This window comes from Ammodytes marinus (assembly GCF_949987685.1).
Source record: "Ammodytes marinus genome assembly, chromosome: 20".
NCBI classification, from domain to species: domain Eukaryota; kingdom Metazoa; phylum Chordata; class Actinopteri; order Uranoscopiformes; family Ammodytidae; genus Ammodytes; species Ammodytes marinus.
This window is the reverse complement of record NC_137224.1, coordinates 17,395,246-17,418,172: the sequence shown is the minus strand read 5'-3', so window position 1 is coordinate 17,418,172 and position 22,927 is coordinate 17,395,246. Positions and strand designations below refer to the sequence as shown.

Sequence of the window (22,927 nt, the reverse complement as noted above, 5' to 3'; positions counted from 1 at the left end):
GAGTGAACACATGATAATGAAGCCACATGCTAGGGTGACTAGCCACTTTCAAATTAAATTAAAAAATTCAATATTTTTATTAGTAAAATTGTTCCATCCATTCCTTAACATGTTGGTTCAAGTGCCCCCTGGACTTCTGCCTGTCTCTGTCTAACCTCCTCCACATAGAGGAAAGTTATTAAGTTAGCTTTTGGTATATTGTTACCCTGATATGCCCTAACTAAAGACTTTTAAACTATATTTGGCTCGCTATTTTGCGATTGTGCCTGTAGTAAGCCTCGGTGCTTCCTTTATTTCATTGACTTTTATAGTAACTTCAAGAGCACCTTGCATCTACCTGGCGTCTAGTTCTCTAGATCTCTAGTGACTAAATCATTGTTTTATGTCCACAACATGACACACTTTCCAAGAATGTCTCTCCTCGCCCTATTCACTGGACTTAGTTGACGGTATGAGGAAGTTTAAACGAAACTACATAACTTCTTCATCAACATTCCAGTCAAATGCGAATCTATCCTATCATGGGCGCCCTCATGACAAAAACCTGTACGACTACTGCATAGGCTACACCCTTTTTTTCTGCCTTTACTGCGCTATTAAGTTGACTTTAGACTTTATTGTCCCCAAGGGGAAATTCTTTTCCACTTCACATTACATTTATTTGGTTGAATCATAGCTATAGCCTCTTATTAGGGTTAGGGTTTCTTACTATCAGTGCCTTGCTCACTTCTGCACAAATCTGAGCTAATTAAAAACGAAAGGCAGGTTTGGAGTCACTTGAATTCGGCAAGGTAAGTTATATTCCCCTAAGCATTTCAATTTCATTACAGTGTTTTTTCATTGACAACCTATTCATTATTAGCTCCAACATGATGTATTACTGTAAGCAATGGAGGGGTGATTATGCATTGTTTTATGTGGAATTTGAGATGAGCACGTCTGCAGACAAAGGCAAAAGGACAAGCTACTGTGACTGGATGGCTCAACTACCACCCGACCTTCAAAACAAACCTTTCTATGAACTGGCCATACCAGGTATGAAGCTGAAAGCATGTCACTGCTTACACTGTTGCAGCATTGAATTTATATTTAATTTTAACATAGTGTCGCTGTCATGCAGGGGTGGACTGGGACAAAAATTCAGCCCTGGCATTTTTGGCCATGGCAGCCCACCATGATTATTTATACGATATGTGGAGGCAGGGGCGTTGCTCCAAATTCTGGGCCCCTATACAGGAAGTCCTGATGGGCCCTCTGAGAGGCAGTCTTACAATACAAACATGTAAAAGCTATGTTTGTCTATAGTCCAAAACGTATGAGTGACTGGTCACTCTCTGAGCCAGATAACAACACAATGTTTCTATTGATGAATGACCAAATCATTACGCGTACTTGAACACAACCCCTGGTCTAATGACTCTTAATAATCATGCACACACACAGTGTTTCTCACAGGAATTTGGGAGACTGTGTCGTGGACCCTGGACCTTAGAGGGGTCCGGGGGAAGGCTCCCCCGGAAGATTTTTTTTCAAATGTTAAAGTAAAATTCATCAATCTGGTGCACTTTGAAGAGAAAACTAAGGATAAATCAACTGTTTCCTATGTAAGCTATTTAGTAGGCTATTATTTGCTGGAATAATGTATAGACACAGATGACCAAAAAGCAGAAAGAAGAAATGTACATGTTTAAAAAATCCAGTCAGCTTCGGGAATTTTTTTCCTTTGTTTGTATTTTTTAATGGCCCAATATAGGCCCCTGATCTTCGTAGCCCCGAACAATGTTATTTAAAAAATAACATAAATTTACTGACGAATGAAAGGCCCATGAAATCTTTTTTTTCCACAAATAACGTTTTTCTGGGCCTTCAAAGATCAGGGGCCTATATTGAGCCAGTAAAAAAAATATATATATATATATATATATATTTTTTTTTTTTGGGTGCAGCCCCCCTCTGCCTTGGGCCCCCCAAGCCTGTCCGCAGTCCGACGGCCCTGAACGTAACTGACCATCGTCAGATGCTCATAATTACGGAGTAGAAGTTGAATGCATGATAATACAATTTAATGCAGCCTCTGAATGGGCGGCCCTCTGCTGTGTGTGTGATTGGGCCAGCCCCAGCCTAGAACCAATCATAATGAGTAATGGCCTGGGACAAAGTTTTATTTATCTTTCAGGTGAAGTTGACAGCCTGCACGCACAATTATATGTCCATGGCACTCCCGAGAGGGAAGGGCCCTCGGCCCTCGGCTGTGTGACTTGGCCGGGCCGGGCCGAGTCACACAGCCGAGGGTCCATAAAAAAAAAAAAAAAAAAAAAAAAAAAAAAAAGATTTTTAATTTTTTTTTTTTTTTTTTTTTTATAAATGGACCCAGCCCGGCCCAAAATGCCTGCCGGCCCACCGGGACGATGCCCGGTATGCCAGATGGCCAGTCCACCCCTGCTGTCATGTGAAAAACGTGTATCTCCATTACATTTTCAATGAGCGATTAAAAATGGCCTTTCTGATTTCTAAACTTTTTTTCTCCTATATATGAATGCTTACCCAAAACTTAAATATCCGTTCATTAGTACGCTGATCTGAGATTTTAACATGATTACAAACACAATGCCAACAAGTTAATGTTAAGCAGGAATAGGGTTTAGCATTTTGCTAGTAAGCACTTATTACAGAGTGCAGTTGAGGATGATGGGAATGTCTTTGGTTGTGAAGTATTTAGTCATAAACCAAACAAGGGACAACGTAATATAATAATCTGAAAACGGTGCAAGATGTACATTTCAGGGTATCATCAATCTTTATCTATTTATCCATGCTTAGGGGGAAATGAGTGTCTGCACCAAATGTCATGGTAACCCACCTATTAGGTGTGTGTGTGTGTGTGTGTGTGTGTGTGTGTGTGTGTTTCCTAGGAAGCCACGACTCAATGACATACGACTTGGACATCAACTCCCCTATAGTAGAGCCTGATACACTGAAACGGTTCAGTAAGATTTGTTGTGCTCGTAGAATACTGCGCAGATGGGCTGTCACTCAGGTAAATGGTGGTCAATGCCTGTGAGTACTGACTGTATTTTTTCATAATGATAAATAGTGAGGGGAGTGTTTGTTTGACACAGGAGGAGACCATCGCAGTGCAACTGGATGCTGGTGTCCGTTACTTTGACCTGAGGGTCGCACGCAAGCCACACGACAGCGACCCCACAAGGCTTTACTTTTATCATGGTCTATGCACACGTACTGATGTGGAGGTAAAGGCAGAAATGACATACATTCATACTGTAAATATATAACCATTGAAACATTGTCTCTTTTGACTAAGTAGGCTATTAGGCCTAAATAAATATTTAGGGCTAAATCAGTCTGGCAGAGCATCAGTGATACAATTCTATTCAATTGAATTCATAATATGACTATATTAATTTGAACAGTGTTATGCCAATAAATAAATAAGAAAGTGAAATTTTATAACAAGACCAAATAAAAATTAATGTTCAAGATTTTTTATTACAATAGAGCAGTGTCCTTCATTTGATGCCAACTGTATTAAGAACTACTCTGCCATTGTCTTCAGACTATTCTCAAGGTCATAAACGAGTGGGCAGAGAGGCACCCCAAGGAGCTACTCATCCTGGCTTTATCCCACTTCAAAGGGGTTCCAGAGAAGGTCCACACCCATCTTATCAAGTTCATCAAAAACCTGTTTGCTTCCAAACTCATCCGTAGAAATGTAAAGTATGAAGATTGAATGTTTCCATTAAAGCTATAGTGCGTAATTTGTTCATATGAATGAATGTTGGTTACATTATACCATTGCCAAATGAGTTGAGACAAAGTTGATTTAAGCCTATCAGCTCCACAAAACTCTCTGTATTTCTCAGTATGGCTGCTTTTACAAACTGGTGTCATATAAACATGAGTACCCACACACTGTAAAATTGTTTCACTTCAGCTTATACCATTTCACAACCAAATATTTTGATGTGTCACAACAACAGGACACCCATACTCTGAAAGCCTGCTGGAACAATGGCAGAAACGTCATCATTTCATATGATTATCCGGCAAATCAACACATTGAGATATGGAGAAGAATACCCTATTACTATGGCAAAAGTATGGACCCTGCAAAAGTAGAATCCAAACTTCAGATGGCTTTGGAAAAAAGGCCTCCTCACAGTGAGTTTTCTCTGTTTCTGCAGCTCTATGGAGATGAATGTTATTAACAATACAGGAGTTTGGTTCCTTCTTATCGGGCCTATAATGTCTCTACAGTCTCTCCAGTGAAATCAGTGCTTTTTACTTATATCTATTTCTACTTACTGTAGTCTACACATTTCTATGCCCTTTTATTTGACATTTGAGTTCTCTGTTTATTGGACATGTTGGATATTATGTTCTTTATATTGCAAATTACTTTCATAACATTCAATATGGTTTGGTTTTGCCTTACTTTTAGCACCATTTAGAATGTATCTATTGTATATAGGCTATTGCTATATCCTTTGCACTTATTGCACCATCAGATAGAAACATATTTTGGCTGTGGCAAAGTGGGTAGAGTGGTCAACCCTCAACTTTAGGGTCAGTGGTTCGATCCCCCCCCCCCCCCAACACACACACACACACACACACACATACATAAACATGTCGAAGTGTCAAAACACTGAACCCTAAAATGCTCCCGATAGTTAGCCTGCTATCGGTGTATGAATGTGTTTGTGAATGGCAATGTGAGAATGGGAACAGGTATCCCTTGAAAAAGAGTCTCGGGTCTCAATGGGATTTACCTGTATAAATAAAAGGTTAATAATTGCAGAAATTGACAATAAAGTTGACTCTCTATACCAAAAATCAGCCAGTGAAAAAAAGTTATCTATGCATTATATCCATGATCTGCAGGTTTCTTTGTGTGTGGCTTGAACCTGACCCTGCCAGAGGATTCCGGAATACTCCGCTACATCCTTCGCCTGTGTGACAACCTTGTGAACGTCATACAGAGGAGTCTGCCCCGGCTGCTGCTGTGGCTCAAACAGCAGGCTGCTGCAAAGACACATCCAAACATTGTGGCCTCAGACCTGGTGACTCGTGATGACTTTGTCTCAACGGTCGTCGAGTTGAATATTTCGAAACATGTGGAAGTGTAATGGAGACACGTCACGGGAAATAAAATCTATAGGCCTACTGTTTTTTCCTCTGATAATGAGTTCATTTGGATTGTTTACCTGTGTAACGGGACCATCTTTCCAGTTATATAATTCAAGTTTTGATCATCATTGTTAAAGTCTGATGACTTGAACACTCATGTAGGAAAGCCCAATTCTGAATTTGTTTTGCGGTTTAGCCAAATAGCCATACTGCAACACAAGACATTAAGAAAAAGTGCCTTTGAATTGCTTTTCCGTGTTGTGTGTTGCGGTTTATGCAGTGCTTTTTCTTAAAGGTGCACTATGTAACTTTGGGTGTGTCAGACCTATGTGAACATTTTCCGATGTAGGCAACATTCTCATAGCCTAATTAAATACAAAAAAAAACTTTCCTCAAAGGAAAATTGAATCCATTGTTAAACTGTTTGCAATTAGAAAGCTACAATAAACTTACTGTTTCACAGTTGTTATTTACAGCAGAAGGACCTACAGTTTCTTTTGTTTAGCTACATACATATTCTAGTCTTATGTTTGGTTCCATGTGCCTCAAAATATTCATTGTATTTGACTTATGATTTAATTATGCAGTAGACCTATTAAGAAATACATGTAGGCTAGAGTAAATTAGTTTTGTAAACTCACTGCAGGCTCTGTAAACATAAACAAATCCACCTCCCTTGAAACTGCTTAGTGCACCTTTAATGCTGGCATGTGTTGTCAAATTAAAGATGTTTTCTAAATTTGCTTTTATGTTGTCCATTTGCATGTGTTGCAGTGCTGTGAGCTCTCTGGGTCACCATACTTTTTATCTGCTACACATCCTTGCTTGCCCTTCAGTAGGCTACAAACAGAGATGTAGTCTGTCTTTAAAATAACCTTTAAAAAACAAAATCTGTGATTGTGAGTGTCCCTGGCCTGTTGGCGCGCCATCATGTGTCCACTTATGGTATTGCAATAAAGTGTTAACCTCAGCACATGCCTTCAAAGTTGTGGCAGGCTGTTGTGTGTCAACAAAGTAGCTCGTTAGCTTGCTGGCGTATCCAAGCAACACATTTGGATCTTGGATTATAATGTTAAGACTGGCATGGCGTCGCTCGGCGTACAATTTTAGCCGCGTGGAGCCTGCTCCCCTTGGAAGTGCAGCGTTTCTAGGAGCAGACAGTCCACAGCAGAAGTCAAAGGGCAGCATAAGGTGCTTGAGACATATTCCCCACCCACCAAGCGTCAGGTCACCGCTGCTTCATTGCCAGTCGGCCTGCTGCTGTCTCAGGTAAAGCCACCGCCACGGCTAGGGGGTTGCTAATGCTAACGCTAGCCATGCATTTCTATGACAAGTGGAAGAAAACATGACTAGCAGCTAATTTAGCGACACAGTCACAGCACGTAGAAGGTTTACGTTGATGCGCATTGCGTTGCTCTCTGCATGGAAGTCGATGTGAAGGACTGTGGATATGTGCTTTAGAAAACAAAATAGAAATGTAAAGCGAAACTCCATTAATTAATCATAAAAATAAGCATGTTCATAACCATACCCATTGCCAAGGACATGTCCGCATGAATATAAACATTTATCTAAGGACCTTGTGCCTCTTACTTTAATGCGGCTCAACTACACAAGCCACCAGCAGCGCTTCTTTGTAACCATTTATCATTTATTTCTAACCAGTTTGCCTGGTAACTCCACGACCACCCTATGCTAATGTTAACCTTCATTCGTGTTTTTGGGCTACATTTTAAAACAAATGTAAACTGTGTGTCCATGTGTTGAAGGTATTTCAGCCGAATTTAAATAAACTGTCTAATGTATTGGAAACGGTGTTCAGTCGTGGCTTCCGAGGTATTAGGCAAAGCTTAATGCCTATAAGGAAGGTTAACTCATGGGTTAAATATAGGAATATTTAAATGGTAGACAACATGTACGGAAGCCCTGAAAGGACATGGTCATACATTTTATTTCCTCTGTTTTCCTCTATGGTTTTCCTAGGATAGCAAGCTATCTAACCTTTCTTTATAGGTCCATATATCTAACCTGCTTTATCACAAGGTAACAAAGCTTGTTTCTGCTCATTACTTAGGCTATAATAATTAATGGCATCATCTTGTGATGACGTAATAATACATTTTCTATACTCAAAATCTAATTTAGGATAAAGCATTTATAAAAGCAGAATTGGCTAACCCACATGATTGCTCAAATCATCCATTGTTCATTAAAGAGGACCTATTACTTTTGTTGACTTTTATGACCTATAAACGATGTTATAATGATTTATAGTCATGTTTAACCATACTAAAGTATCAAATAATGACGTACATGCATTTACACGTGTTCCCTCCTGACCGTCTGGGGTGGCTGTGCAGAGCACTAAACACTTGGAACGCCGGTCGAGAATTCACTTGTTCAAACTTCCGGATGCTTTACGTAGAGAATCCGGATTTTTCCATGTATGGTAATGCTGCAACGTGCTCAGGCACGCTCCGGCCATGCCCCCACCTGCCTGCTCAAATCTGCCTGTGCACCGCTGAAAGTGTTCCGGAAGGAAGTTAACCAATCACAACAGAGTGGGGTTTGCAGGAGGGGGGCGAGAGGGCGGAGAAGCACAACGCAGCGTGTGGACAGAGAATGCTGAAATCGCTGAGATGAAAGGAAGAGCTTCCCAAAAATCTACATGTTTTTTTGTGCTGTGATTCGTGTCAGGTTGCTCTATAGGAGTCATTAATGAGAAATTAAGACCAGAAAAGTAGTATAATAGGAGATCTTTAATTAAAATATGTCATATGTGAACTTGAATTAATGAAAAGGAAAAGACAAACAGTCTGTAAGATGTGTCACCAGTGCCCAGCCAATACAATACCAATAGCCATGTCTCCCTCCTTCTGTGGGCTACTGCTGATAACAAGAATAAGCAAATGTCAAAGGTCACCCTCAAACAGCAAGTGCAGGAGGAACCTGTTTCACACACTCCTCTGAAAGTACAAATGTCACAAATACATCAAGCAGCAATTACACCCAATGAAAGCCTCATCCATGCCCAAATGTTGTTCAGAGACTACTTTTCTGCGGTAAAAATACAGTAATACCGTATCCCAGGGTTTACTATTTAAAAATAGCAACATATTCCTTTAATTACCATCATGAAAACATCTGCTGTGTAATATGCACATGTTTTTAATAAATGCCTTAAGAGTGTGTGTTCGTGTCCAGCAGCAGCGCCAATGGCTATGTTATGAAGATGCTGTAAAAGTGATGTCAGAACTCCTGTAAATGATGAAGGCCTAATTTGTCAAATGAAACTGTAAAAAAAGGACAAAACTATTTAGAGGTGTTCCTATACGCTTCAGACTATTGGCTATTGACTACTATGGCTATTTCAACTTGTACCTATCATTGTCATTCACCGTCTCATGTTTATTTCTGCCCCGTGCTGTATTCTGTGTGTCCAGTTCATCTGTCTTGATGAGCATGGCGTCAGGAGGGGAGGGGCCGTCATCCAACCCACACAGACACACCAACAGGTTAGCCAAGGAGAGGTCGCCCTACCTGTTACAACACGCATACAACCCTGTAGACTGGTGAGTGCAGTTTAAAACATGGATTTGCACGCATTTATTATATGATGTCATGAACATAAACTGGTGTTACCGTTATGTTTATTTCAGGTATCCATGGGGACAAGATGCTTTTGATAAAGCAAAGAATGAAGACAAACCAATCTTTTTATCAAGTAAAAAAAACACACAAACACACACACACACACACACACACCCGCACACACACACTCACACACTACATTACTAAATATCTCTGATATGAGATGATATCCACTTTGATTATTCCATACTGACTGACTGTATGCTTTCACACATTTGATTAGACATGATCTAAATGATCAGTTTTTTTTTTGATCTGTCCTTCTCTCTGACCATCAGTTGGATACTCCACCTGCCATTGGTGCCATGTCATGGAGCGGGAGTCTTTCGAAGACGAGGAAATTGGCAAAATCCTCAGCGACAACTTTGTCTGCATCAAATTAGACCGTGAGGAGAGGCCGGATGTGGACAAGGTCTACATGACCTTTGTACAGGTGCGTGTAGTACATGTTTGCTCATATTAACATATTTTTTTACACAAGCCACTTTTTTTTCTGCTAATAGGGGGGACCGGGGTAAGTAGACACACTTTTTACTCTAGTGAGAATTGCTCATCACCTAAACATCTTTCAATAGTCATTCCTACATTAAATTGAAGCTTAAGGTGTTGGCTTGAAATGTGAACCCCTCACCTTTTCTAATTTATTGTAATAAAGGAGAAATTTACCATCAAAGACACTCTAACACATTGTGACAACCAACCCCATCAAGGGGTCGGTTGTCACACATTATGGGGTTGTTTGTCACAATGTTATCTTAATGGGAAAAATCTTAAAAAGAAGGCAAGAAAGCAGAACTAAATTTGAAAGTTTAATTTCATCGTCAAGTTGAAAAATAGGCCTACATAACTTTATGCATCTTAACACAAAATGAGCAAGGAATAAACAAAAAGGAAATCCATATTAAGACCAACCTACTGTATGTAACAACATAAAGAACAAAACAAATAGGTCTAACAATAATAGCCTACTCAACTAGGATACACACACTATCTGAGTTACAGTGATGGCAAATGTAGGGTCTGCTCACTAACTAAGCAGAGATTGTGTGCCCACTGGTTGCACATACAACACTTCTCCCTTACCTCCCCTGAACGGGTGCTTGAGAACGTTGCCATACAAACCAAACACAAACTATCCTCTTCATCTGATGAAGATTCCTCCTCCTGTCTCTTTCTCTTCTGTTTCTTCTTCCCCAGCTGGGGTGGAGTGCACTGGGGTGCAGTAGCCTTGGCAACTGGTCTAGTTTGGGATGCACTGGGTCGTTTTGATTTTGTTGCCCTTTTTCTCTTTTGCATGCTAGCTGCCTTTCCTGCTCTATTCTCTCCTTCTCTGGGGTGTCAGTGAGGATACAGCTTGACATTTTCTTTTGTTATTGGGTTCCTTTCCTGGCTGCACCCTTTGGATAACATGTGACAACCAACCCCCCAAAAAATGTGATGACCAACCCCAACTGGAATTTCTTGCTAGCATCAAGGCCAACAACCATCAACCAACTAATTAGCTTGCTAAAAACAATCTAAACTATAGCTTACCCTTCACACTTTTTTAGGGTAACAAGTGTTTTGTTATAAACCCATTGTGTAAAAGCCTTGAAGAAAAATACTGAGGAGCTAAATATTTTCAATTTTACATGAAAAACACTAACAGTCCTCTCACCTCAAATTCAGCTGTCTAACTCCAAGGAAGACTATGTAGGTGACCTCTGATCCCAGTTGTGGATATTTACATACCAACATTTAACAGACAGCACCTTCTGGTTCCGAGATATAACGATTGTGACAACCTACTCGTGTGACATATTATCCCATTCTCCCCTACTCATTACTTTTGGTTTGCCAATGTCTCCAGGCAACCAGTGGAGGCGGAGGTTGGCCCATGAGTGTGTGGTTGACCCCTGACCTGAGACCTTTCATCGGCGGGACCTACTTCCCTCCCAGAGACAGCGGCAGACGACCAGGGTTCAAAACAGTTCTCGCCAGAATCACGGAACAGGTAGTACACAACAGGACTTTGTTTTAAAACACATATCTTTTTCTCAGTCTTTTGCCTTTTTACAAATTATTTTAATTAATGTCTTACTAGTGTTTGGCCAAGTTAAATGTGCACAATGCAGTTTCAGAGGAGTGGGATTTGTTAATTGTGTGTAATTCTTAGAATTGTAAAATTCTATCATAAATCAAATTTTTTTTGCGGCCCTGCTGCTGTCAACTACAATCGTACAAAACGTAACTTTAGACATTGTTACAGGGATCCAGTTTTCCTATGAGGAAGATTTGTTTCTTCAGTTATGGGAATATTCCTGACTATTTTCTTTTCTCTGAAACACCTAAAGTTACATAGGGCACCTTTAAACAGCACATTTCATGAGCTATAATTGATATTTTGTTCTCAGCCTGGTGTACTATCTTTATCATCCCTACATATAAGTGTGACTTGTCATCCTCAGTGGCGGAATAACCGTCCTGCTTTGGAGTCGAGTGGAGACAGGATCCTTGAATCTCTAAAGAAAGGCACGGCCGTCGCTGCTAACCCAGGAGACAGTCCTCCCCTGGCCCCGGACGTGGCTAACCGCTGCTTCAAGCAGCTGGCACACTCCTACGAGGAGGAGTATGGAGGTTTCAGAGACGCTCCCAAGTTCCCCACACCAGGTAGACAAAGGAACAACATCCAACACACTGGACATGAAATGACTCCGCCATACTGGGTCACTGTTTATCTGACCCTCTCTCTCTCTCTCTCTCTCTCTCTCTCTCTCTCTCTCTCTCTGTCTTTGTCTCTGTGTCTGTCTCTGTGTCTGTCTCTGTCTCCATAGTGAATCTGATGTTCCTCATGTCTTACTGGTCAGTGAATGGCTCCACCTCAGACGGGGGCGAGGCTCTTCAGATGGCCCTGCACACGCTGCGCATGATGGCCCTGGGGGGCATCCACGACCACGTGGCAAAGGTTCATACATGGTTTGATATGAAAAATCAGTTTAATTAAAAATCCAAAAAGGTTTTCATGAATTATCAATTAATTGATAAAGCAGATTGTCATCAGATAAAATGATAATGAAAATTATCATTATTCAGAGCCCTAGTTTGTTTATGTAAAGACACACTCGCAAACAGTTAGAGGTGGTATGTTTCTCTTTGTATAATTTTTTTTTTATGAATTGTGCTCTTATTATTTCAGACCATGTCAGATATGCTTTGCTGGTTTGCCTGCAGGAGAGAAGCTTACGTTTCCAGAAAGTACAACCTATATCCGTCTTTCTGTCTCTCTTCTGCAGGGCTTTCATCGCTACTCAACAGATTCCTCCTGGCATGTCCCACACTTTGAAAAGATGCTGTATGACCAGGCTCAGCTGGCTGTAGCCTACATAACCGCCTCCCAGGTGTGTGTGTGTGTGTGTGTGTGTGTGTGTGTGTGTGTGTGGGTGGGATTGTGTCTGTAGCGTTCTCCTTTGTTAATCTGATAGGGCTTCCCGCCATCATAATCAGTGAAAATCCTCAATGTGCGACTTGGCAACCATTGAGGTTTTAGGATCAATTTCAAATAGTTGTGAACCCGTTTTCACCTCACTGGAAAGTGTTGAATGATGCAACAAGCACTAGAGTCTGAATGCCATAGTGTTTACTCGGTTTGGCCTGTTTTTCAGAGTAGACAGAAACAAAAAGTTAATTAGGACACCAGCAGAGAAGCAAATTGTACTGTAATTCCTACACACACACATTCATACAGGTTTGTGTTAAATGAGGTTATAGAAGCAAGCCATACCCTTCACATTGGATGCTGCAATTAATACCCTGCATATAAATCACACGCTGGCATCTTTTAAGGTCATGTTTAGGTTGAATCATGACTCTAACTAGGTGTGTGCTTTATTTTTCCCCGCCAGATATCGGGAGAGCAGTTCTTTGCAGATGTGGCGAAGGATATACTGCTTTACGTCTCCAGAGACCTGAGTGACAAGGTGAATCATCTACAGCCTTGTTAGGACTGTATGTGTGTGTGTGTGTGTGTGTGTGTGTGTGTGTGTGTGTGTGTGTGTGTGTGTATTTGAGCATGATTGTGTGTTACTAGTCTAATAGGGTCTGGAGTGTCCCAGGTGAGAGAAATAAACAAAAAGTTAAGTTGGGGTAAAGCTACAAGTGTCGATGTAGTTTTTAGAAATGCATGTTGAAAAAAAAGAAAGTAATTAAAACAAAGCAGAACAAACCCTGCAGCCTGTTGCCACAACGTCTGTAATATCCAGTGCTGACAAAGCACAAACACTACCTGTTAATTCCATTGGGAGATAATGAATGTGTGTGTCCCTTTGTGTGTGTGTGTGTGTGTGTGTGTGTGTGTGTGTGTGTGTGTGTGTGTGTGTGTGTGTGTGTGTGTGTGTGTGTGTGTGTGTGTGTGTGTGTGTGTGTGTGTGTGTGTGTGTGTGTGTGTGTGTGTGTGTGTGTGTGTGTGTGTGTGTGTGTGTGTGTGTGTCTGTGTGTATGTGTGCACTTCAATGTTTTCTTACATCCTCCAGGGCAAGGGGTGGGACCCACGTTGACAAATAGCCTTTTAAAACCCCTGCTCTCCTATGAGGGTCAACCCCTTTTTTTCCCCGTTTGATTAATGAGTCCACAGCAGCGAGCGGGGCACACTATTTAAACCACACTCACTGTAATCATTGAATACCCTCAAGATTTATTATGCAATTACACGCTAATGAATTAACGCCGCAAAGGTAATTTGCTATAGACTGTATGTTTTCATTCATTCAAGGGTTGGGATATTCCCCTTAGCGAGGCAAATTTTGGGACTCAAGCTCTCATTATGATCTGTAAAAAGCTTGTTCACAGGGTTTACACAGGTCCTCAGAGGGCTTACATAACATGGTGTATAATCAGACCATTTAAAATAGCTGTGATTGATTAAGGGATCACTGTCGCTTTTGTCATTTCCACACTTGAAGTGGCAAACATCTTAGCTCTCTCTCTCTCAGGGCCAACATAAGTACCATTGCGTATGCAGTTGTCTCTCCCTTAAAAGGTTTCGATTGATTCACTGATGGGTTGTCATTTTAGGTCTTCACTTAATAGTGCATTCACACGGAATCAGACAGGCGGTACATGTGAGATGGAAGGTGATTGACAACCTGGGAAAACAATTTACCCCCGTCACCATAAACGCACTCATTCTAGTATGCAGCCGTCACTGGCCTCAGCTGCGTCTCTAATCTCAGTTTCACCCATAAACAAAGTTTTGAAAGATCTCTCCACCCATGCAATGCACTTTTATGATTGACAAACAGTATCTAGATGCATTTTTCTTAAGGCCACTTTCATAGCCATATTTATGTTAATATTTGTTAACATAAAGATGTAACATAATTTTTACTGTTAAACCTGGAAGCTACTGTACATTTTTTAAATACCTCATGATTCCTTTCATTTTTGTCAAATCAGCTTGCCATTAAATATCACTTCTTTTTCGAGCGCTCCGGTGGCGTTGTGGATAGAGCGCATACCATATTGGCTCCAGCCTTCGTTGCAGTGGTTGCGGGTTCGAGTCCAACCCGTGTACCTTTACTGCATGTCATTTCCCCCTCTCTCTCTGTCTCCCCATTTCAACTCTGTACTGTCAAATGAAGCTTAAAAATGCCAACAAAAAAAAAAGTACACTTCTTTTCCTTCTCCTTACTCTATTGTGTTACACAGAGTGGTGGTTTCTACAGTGCAGAGGATGCAGACTCTGTGCCGGCCTCGGGGGGAGCAGAGAAGCGCGAGGGGGCTTTCTGTGTGTGGACGGCCGCGGAGGTTCGGGAACTATTGCCGGACGTTGTGGCCGGTACCACTGGATCAGCCACACTGGCAGAGATTTTCATGCACCACTACGGGGTGAAGGAGCTGGGAAATGTTGCACCAGAACAGGTATACCTGCTTTCTTTGTTCTGATGACACTTGTTGACACTGCTTGGTTGCTTGGTTGATTTGATTGAAAGAGTCTGAATCTACTGCAAATCTCACAGTCAGATTGTCACAAAAAGTGCTTATGATACAAGGATAAATGTATTCTGGCTATATGGGGGTGCAGGGTATCTGATTTTACGTATAATTACTTGGTTTCGCCAAATAAACCAAGTTACATGACTTGTATTGTGGTATAAATTATATAGTTAGTACACATTATTTGACTAATAATGAGCTTTTAATTCATATCCGAAGTGTGGTACTGATTCTCAACAAAAAAACATTCCTGTTCCAAGTCCAGAAACAAACTGTAATTGGGTGTTTCAGCCGTGATATCTGGTGTAGAAAAAATTAAAGACAATGTCGCAAATGAGAAATATGGATCAGTGCACCCCAACAAATTTAATTTGACAATCAGTCAAATTTAGTTTGCAGTTAGAGATACAATAAGAATGGATGGAAATGTAGAAGTTGAAAAACTAAACTTCAGAAAAAGTCTTATTTGGACAAATGTACTGTATATACACAAAAAGAAAACGTGAAAGAATTGAAGAGGTAATGTAGATTAAGCTCTTGTTTTATTTTTTGCGTACAGCAGTTAAAACTTTTGAACCTGGTCCATATACAAAACCCATTTTAGTGGGCACCCTCTTATCCCCTGTACTGTCCTGTATGAATCCAGGACCCCCATGGGGAGCTGCAGGGCCAGAATGTGCTGATCGTGCGTTATTCAGTGGAGTTAACGGCTGCTCACTTTGGCATCAGTGTTGAGAAGGTCAAGGAGCTCCTGGCCTCCGCTAGAGCCAAAATGGCGGAAGTGAGAAAGAGTCGCCCTTGCCCTCACCTGGACACCAAGATGTTGGCCTCCTGGAACGGTAAAGACAAGTTTACACCAATTCAATGGAAACTACTACGCTAATATACTGTACAGTATCTCAGGCCAGTCAGAGAATGTGGAGTAAGTGCTCAGACTGTAAAAGTTATATCGCCTTGTTATGTGTACGTGGGATTAGCACATTTACATTTTTTTCAAAACTTTAATAACCCAAATTGTGTTTGCAGTGATTGGGAATGACATGTACATGATAAAGGCAACTGTATACTTGTTTATATTTTACTTGGGACAGATTAGAGACTGCCAAGTGCATTTTATCTGCTGAACTACCTGTAAAGGCTGTTACATACTCCGCGAGAAGAAAGAACAAAGTTCTCGGTGACAGAGTTGAGAGAAGTTCTTTCTGGTCTGACATTACATACTTCACGAGAACTCAACTGCCGAACTCCTCACCGCGGCGCATTGTTACCATGGTAATTGACTCAGTAGCGCCAGCTGATTTCACTTCGCTTTCCTCATTGACTTCAGACTGACCAATCACACAATAGTTCTCGGACAAGCTGCGAGAAGAAAGTTTGGCCCGGGTGATGTGTCGAGAACAAGCTGCAAGAACACCTAAAAAAGAGCTGAGAGAAGAAAATGACGTCATTTTCTTCTCTCAGCTCTGTCACCGAGAACTTTGTTCTTTCTTCTCGCGGAGTATGTAACAGCCTTTACACTGTTGAAATTGGCAAACTGTCAATCACATCCCCTGAGCCAATCAAATCCCCTGAGCCAACCCCATTCCCCAGGTGAACCAAATCAGCTAATTAAGCATTCAGGCAGCAGGACACAGTTAAAACCCCAGTCAATCTTTCGTTTGACTGAACTTTTTAGCCCCGGAGCAGGATGGGAAATAATCATGTTGAAGTCTGTGACTAAAAACTCTTTACTTATGACAAATTGCCTTTTAGATGTGTCTTATTGATTTCAGACCTTTTCATTTCAGACTTTAGTCTTTTCAAAGTTCTTTTCAGACTCTTCTAGTATACGGTAGGCATTAGTCGTAGGATCATAACCGGGGTTAATTTTGCAGTATTGCTGTGGTGTGATGTCAATTTCAACACCCATCAACATTGTTTGTCAAGCGCATTGTCTTCTACTTAGTGATTAATTGGAGGAAAGAAAATCCAACACAAACACACTGCAACAAGCACACATGTAGAAGAAGACAGAGTGCGTTATGGAAAGGTAATGAGGCTCTGCGATCCGGAGAGAACTTTCCAATTAGACCGCGAGACTACTCTAATGAAGAAAGCCCTCCATTAATCACCTGTCCTTTGAAGACCGGGCTGTGCACTAACCAGCCTTTGATACGCTACATGAAAGAGGGAGTGGAGGGAAAGAGAGAGAGAGAGAGGAGGGGATGGATATAGAGGAGTGAGAGAGAACAAGGAAAAGGAATTCAAAGAGCTGAGAAATATGCCGCGGTGACTGCGCTATACATTAGTACGTCAGTAGAGAGAGAGAGAGAGAGAGAGAGAGAGTGAGAGAGAGGGGGCATGATGTCTTAAAATGAGCCGCAGTGGGTTTTCATATAGAGCTAATGACTGGCTGGCCCCTCAGGTTTGATGCTGTCGGCCTACGCGCGTGTCGGGGCGGCGCAGGGGGACAAGGCCCTGCTGGAGAGGGCGGTGCGGGCTGCCGGCTTCCTCAAGCAGCACCTGTGGGAGGCCGAGCGCGAGACCCTCCTCCGCTCCTGTTACCGTGGAGACCAGATGGAAGTGCAACAGATGTAAGAACCAGAGAGAGAGAGTTTTTGAGAAACGTGTGGCAGCAGGTTTGACAAAAAGGTGGAGTCAGCCATTCTGGAGAAAAGAAAGCTGTATTGTAAATGTATTCAATATCTCCCTCACGATCCATAACCAGTCCATGCTGGGTGTGCACGCTGAAAGGATTCCAGTGTTAATACACAGCCTAGGCTCTGTAAACAGGCATGTCGCCAGCTTACAGTGCAGGGTCTCTGCAGTGCATTACAGTTGAGTCTAAACAACACCCCCCACCTTAACTATCGATCGTCCACCGCCTGTCATTACCCCTCCGCTCGTTCGCACCTGGTTCGCACCTCGGCACATATCCGTTTACAGAGCCTAGGCTGTATATTAATACTGGAATTTCAGCGCACACCAAGCAATATAGCCATAATGGATTGTGAGGAGATATTCACTGATTTTGACGCAAAAGTGATATTCAACAAGCATCCTCCAGAATCACTGACTCCAGCTTTAATACCAGCTGCCCCCCCCCCACACACACACACACACCCACACACATTTATAATAGCTGAGCAAACAGAAGCAATTCCTTAGAATGAATGTGGGGTTTTCAGTTTTGCTTGTTGGATTAAGCCCCAGGATAATAACCACAGTTCTCAATGGCCCTCATTTATCAATCTTGCGTAGACCAGAAAAATGGGTGTACGTACATCTCCACGCAAATCTCGGCATTTATCAATATGGACGTGAGCGTAGGGTACGCTCAAATCCCACGCCAGCTCTCAGCTCGTGTACGCAAATTTGAAAACAGCTTAGACTCGCAGTGCAGGCTGTGCCGGGTAGCCGATGACTTTGTTGGACAATTATTAGAAGATAATACAAATGCAGTGCAAATAAGACCGAAATAAAGATATTAATCACTTAAAAATGAGCAGCTTATGGTGTGCAACTGAGTAGGAGAGCTGATTCAATAGTGCGCACACGTAAGGGCAGTTGTCTCCGTTTTGGAGCAGCTGGGGGGACACTGAGGCACGGGGGCTGCATTCATTCAAAATGTTAGCCTAAGTATTAAATATGTAGTAGGCCTACACTGCTCTTTATGATACAAAAAAATACACGGCACAACAATCAGCTTAACATTTTATTTATTTGACGCACTTTGTAGATGTTAGTTCCTCTTTTAATGTGTCATTGATGCTAAAGCGAGCGATTTATTTCCACCTTAACCGGCACGTTTTTCCGATCTGCTGGTGGAGCAGCTCAGCAGGACAGGGGGCGCTCTCACAGCTGATCGCTGCCGGGTCGGCTTGTGCAGCTGACGGCCGGGCTGACCACTCGTGCCAAGCGCATGCTGTCATACAGTAAAACGCTAAATGTGTTATTTTTAGTTTTTAAAACCCTTTTGAGTAGTGCTATCTAAAAGGGCCAATACATTCTAATCATTCAAATCTCTGCAGACCTCTATTTATTTTATGGGGACCATTATCGGACAGTTGGTGCGTCTTTTTCTCCTCCACCACTTATATTATGCCCGCAGCCCCGCACCCCCAGTTGGTTGCATTTCAGAACAGCAACACGCTTTTTTTAGTGGCGATTTTGAGTCAACACCAACGCTGTTGACCGCAGCAGTTATTTCCTTCCTAACTGCTGCCTTCTGTCGTTATTTGATGCTGCTTGTAGGCTAATGCTCCGAAATGAAACTCTTTTTTTTCTACTTTCGCTGTTATTCTGTCAATTTCTACTTCAGGGAAGTGCCGTATTGCGCATATCCATGTCGCAAAACCTTTGGGCGAGGCCTCTAAACTGAGAAAATATAGGGGCGTGGTACGATTGTTTTCAGCCGCTGCATTTATCAATAATTGCGTGGCGTACGCCGAGATTGGCGAGATACGACTGTTTGATAAATCCCACGCGATACCTGGCGTAGGGAGGTATTTGCGCCAGAATCTGCACCAGTTTCCACGCAAGTTTGATAAATGAGGGCCATTGTGTGTAAAAAACAACAACAAAACACTTGTACGGTTTAGCTGTAACTAATGAGTTTTCCACAGTCTGCGTTAGGTCAATCAACCAGTATATCTTCCACGGTTGGGCTTTTAGTACACAATTCCCTCAGGTATTCTGTGGAGTCCTCTTCTGAACAAAGGTCTGTTTACATGCGCTGTTTCTCAACTACAACATTTGCAAGGCTAATTTTTTTTATTGAAAACAACTTAAACATGCATTTTTTTACATTCATATTTTCAAGCTTGCGGGTGTGTTCTTTCCTGATTACGCTAGTTGTGCATTGCAATGTTCCTGCAACACGTCAATGAGTATAATAGTGTGAAAGCTTTGTCAGGAATGAGCAAAGCAGAAACCCATTCATCATAGTATTGTCTCTTAGCATCACTTGTTGACACAAATTGAACAGGGTATTTTAACAATGGCTTCTATGTACCTTATGCTACAATTAGCATTTCATCCACTTTGTTATGCTAAACCTTTTTAAACCTTTTTAGGCTCAAACAACTCAAACAACAGGCTCAAAGATTCCCTTCATAGTAGAGCAACAATAAGCAGTCGCTGTTAAGTGCTAGGTGTTTACATGCAAACAGGAAACAAGGCCATTGGGGTCAATCAAGTTATGGCAAGGAAATCAGAGAACTCGTTTACATGCACTGCAGTAACCTGTTTAGCTTGCAACAGGTCAAGCCATTATCATACTGTATATTTGAAACAAGATTGGCCATATGCTAAGTGGATTATAGATGCCTGTTGAATGAATATATACATTATTTTTCTTGCTGATTGTATGTGTTTTTTGAATTTAACCCCATTACAATATGGGTCCCATATGGAATGGATTATGGAAAGTTGAGTTGATGTTGGTGCTTTAGAAGTTGAGATTTTTGGTTCAGACATTGAAAAAACAAATTAATTAAGATAATGTCTGTTAAAGATGGTTGTATAGGAGAAATGTACAGGCGCAAACAGGACCTTTTGATTTATACTAGTATATAAGAAGACACGTATGGAATCAAATAAGAAAAAAATCTAGAAATTGACCAGTGCTTGAAAAAATTATGTTTTTTTGCATCTGCTGGGTCTCGCCTTAACAAAACATGAGCTCAGACCAGCTCCCAGTGCCTGGCTGCCTTGTTGATTTGTAACAACACCAGTCCAGGTGTCCTCATTCTGTTGGCCAGCCCTGTGCCCTAGTTGCTGTGAATGAGTGAGTGCCAAACACCACCGAATCAGCAAAAAAATATGTCAGGAGACCCCCAACACGCATGATGAAAATGCATACAATTTTAAACACAAACACACACACACACACACACACACACACACACACACACACACACACACACACACACACACACACACACACACACACACACACACACACACACACACACACACACACACACACACACACACACACACACACACACACACACACACACACACACAGATACACACCCATTGCCTTAATCACTGGCCTTGTTCTACATCTGCTGTCTCATTCATAATTGTCCGATTCAGAATGGTGTCAGCTTTAGGAATGCTTACCAAGGCTGCTTATCCCTCACGCCTGGTTTAGTTTCCATACACATGGCTGTGGACTCATTTACCAGGAGGAATGGTAGGTGCTGAGACAAACTGGGTTAATAGGATGCGGAGGTGTTGACGAGCTGATCCCATACATTTTCCTAGTACTAGTTTTGTCAACATGCATTTTTTTGTGTGTGAGAGTATCTCTCAGGTTATGTTTTGATTTTCAGACTATTCCTTATTCCATTTAATCACTTCACTCACTATTTGAAGGTTGAATGTTGACCCCCATTGTATCTGCCTATTATTTGCTTGTCCTTAAATTCTTATCCAGATGTGGACCAACAATCAACAATCTTAATGCCCCAAAAAAACAAGTTCTAGCGAATTCGAGGCACACTCTTTCTTTTTTATTATTCTTAATACTACAGCTGATCATAGAAAGTAGCTGGTTTGCATGTCATACAATTGGGACACACTTGTTGGTGTGTATGGTAGAGGTGCATGTTATGGATTTTAAAGTGTGTGCACATTTTAATATCAATAACTCGCACCCTGGGTTTGGGGTCCTTGCACATGTGTGTATCAATTCAATTACGTTTCAATTTAGTGGGGCTTAATTGGCATGGAAAAAGAAGTTAACATTACCAAAACGTTGTATCCATCCCTGCTGCTACCATTGGAATATGCAATGGGGGGGTTACAACTGGAACATAAGACGCCTCAATACTACAACGCCTTTCATATATTGTGTTTGTAATGGTGGCCATGTTTTTCAATTATTCTATTGAGTCTCTCTGTCTTCCCCTTTATTTGTGGATGCTCTTGCACAGCTGGATCTGTATGGATCCTCCTCTTAAGCCTGGGCCCCCCTGAGGCTGTTCAGCTTTGCCTTGAAAGAAGCAGAGTGAAAATATGTTTATTGAAAAATAGAGCACAATACTGCCATGGGCAACGCTGCTGTGTAATGTGAGCAGCAACACATTTCACCACATGGGTACACAATTGACAACCACAAATTAACAGTATGAACTTTTTGTGTAAGTAGAATTCATAGCAGACACATAGAATTTGCATGAAACTGCTGCGGTGACAGAGTGAATGTACCAGCACTAGCATACAGTATAATTAATACCTTGCATACCTTATTCTCAACAGTAATGAACAAACACACCTGGAGCATGTGTTAGGGCTGGGCCATTTGACATCAAATCAATATTATGATTAATTGAATATTTTACCTCGAGTGCTATTAATGAGCAATTATAGTTCACTGACAAGTTTTTTACCGTAAATAGAGATATTGGTGTTTTGTGTATGATACTCAGACAAGAGTTATTTTGAGCTGCAGATTAATAACTAGTTGGTGCAGTGGCAGCAAGTATTCACAACACCTGCACACTTGCATATCGGTTGAGTCAAAATATACTGCAGTGTGTGTGTGTGTGAGAGTGTGTGTGTGTGCGTGTGTGTTCCTAGTAATTAATGAAGATGTCACCCAGAGCAACAGCGTGGCTCGTTGATGTGTTTTTAATAGTTTTTGTGGACAACAAGTGAAGCTCTGCGGCACAGCGGAGGAGGAGGAGGTTTTGTATACACTCACACACACACACAATACATTTGCCTTTCTTCATATTAAGTCATAACACTGTCCTTTGAGGAGTGTATCCTGTAGTCTTACAACAAGGATATAGTGGGCAGGTTGAGATAAGAGTATGCAGTGGCAAGCAGTAGACAACAACGTATTAGGTGTCACTACTACCACACAGGCTGGCCCACAGATAGCAATAAATGAGAAATATGGGAATGAGTTGAATTCCAAGGTGTCTCCAGACCAGAGCATCTACGTTTCCTACATAATAAATCCAACAGGGAAGAGACAATTAAGTGTCTTACAGTTTATATCTGTATTTCCAATCTCTCTCTCTCTCGCTCTCTCTCTCTCTCTCTCTCTTGCTCACCTTTCTTATTGTTTTCTATGAGACATTATTATGTGTTATTTCACTTGTAACGGCACAGCGTAGCAGTTCAATAATACATTCCGGAGCACGAGCGACGAGCCTATTAA

At 41.5% G+C, this 22,927-nt stretch overlaps 2 protein-coding genes across 5 annotated transcripts in view; both read left to right on the top strand.

Annotated features, from left to right (window-relative positions):
* The first annotated feature begins 634 nt into the window (after positions 1–634).
* Positions 635–5,814, top strand: LOC307266563 (PI-PLC X domain-containing protein 1-like). 4 transcript variants are annotated; one of them, XM_080048616.1, is made up of 7 exons: positions 635–791; positions 946–1,035; positions 2,913–3,037; positions 3,120–3,251; positions 3,575–3,730; positions 3,999–4,179; positions 4,903–5,814. In XM_080048616.1, the coding sequence occupies exons 2-7, from the start codon at positions 978–980 to the stop codon at positions 5,145–5,147; spliced, it is 897 nt and encodes a 298-aa protein (XP_079904742.1). In that variant the 5' UTR covers positions 635–791; positions 946–977; the 3' UTR covers positions 5,148–5,814. The 4 variants fall into 4 exon arrangements, with proteins under 4 accessions (XP_079904742.1, XP_079904741.1, XP_079904743.1 ...); XM_080048615.1 differs by having other exon boundaries at positions 930–1,035; positions 3,123–3,251; XM_080048617.1 differs by having other exon boundaries at positions 930–1,035; positions 3,575–3,667.
* A 351-nt stretch (positions 5,815–6,165) lies between these two features.
* Positions 6,166–22,927, top strand: part of spata20 (spermatogenesis associated 20) — a 48,052-nt gene continuing 31,290 nt past the window's right edge. The window contains exons 1-12 of the mRNA XM_080048957.1: positions 6,166–6,417; positions 8,592–8,720; positions 8,808–8,872; positions 9,078–9,232; positions 10,649–10,792; positions 11,247–11,448; positions 11,613–11,743; positions 12,072–12,176; positions 12,681–12,755; positions 14,482–14,694; positions 15,416–15,608; positions 17,174–17,342. Coding sequence (XP_079905083.1) covers positions 6,218–6,417; positions 8,592–8,720; positions 8,808–8,872; positions 9,078–9,232; positions 10,649–10,792; positions 11,247–11,448; positions 11,613–11,743; positions 12,072–12,176; positions 12,681–12,755; positions 14,482–14,694; positions 15,416–15,608; positions 17,174–17,342 — 1,781 coding nt within the window. The 5' untranslated portion in view covers positions 6,166–6,217. The remainder of the gene's footprint in view (positions 6,418–8,591; positions 8,721–8,807; positions 8,873–9,077; positions 9,233–10,648; positions 10,793–11,246; positions 11,449–11,612; positions 11,744–12,071; positions 12,177–12,680; positions 12,756–14,481; positions 14,695–15,415; positions 15,609–17,173; positions 17,343–22,927) is intronic.

Bases quoted from the DNA above. Each gene is read 5' to 3' on its own strand.
- LOC307266563 (XM_080048614.1), top strand. From the start codon at position 930: ATGAGCACGTCTGCAGACAAAGGCAAAAGGACAAGCTACTGTGACTGG. The intron at 1,036-2,912 runs GTATGAAGCTGA...TGTGTTTCCTAG, and splicing joins CTATGAACTGGCCATACCAG to GAAGCCACGACTCAATGACA. The intron at 3,252-3,574 runs GTAAAGGCAGAA...CATTGTCTTCAG, and splicing joins GCACACGTACTGATGTGGAG to ACTATTCTCAAGGTCATAAA.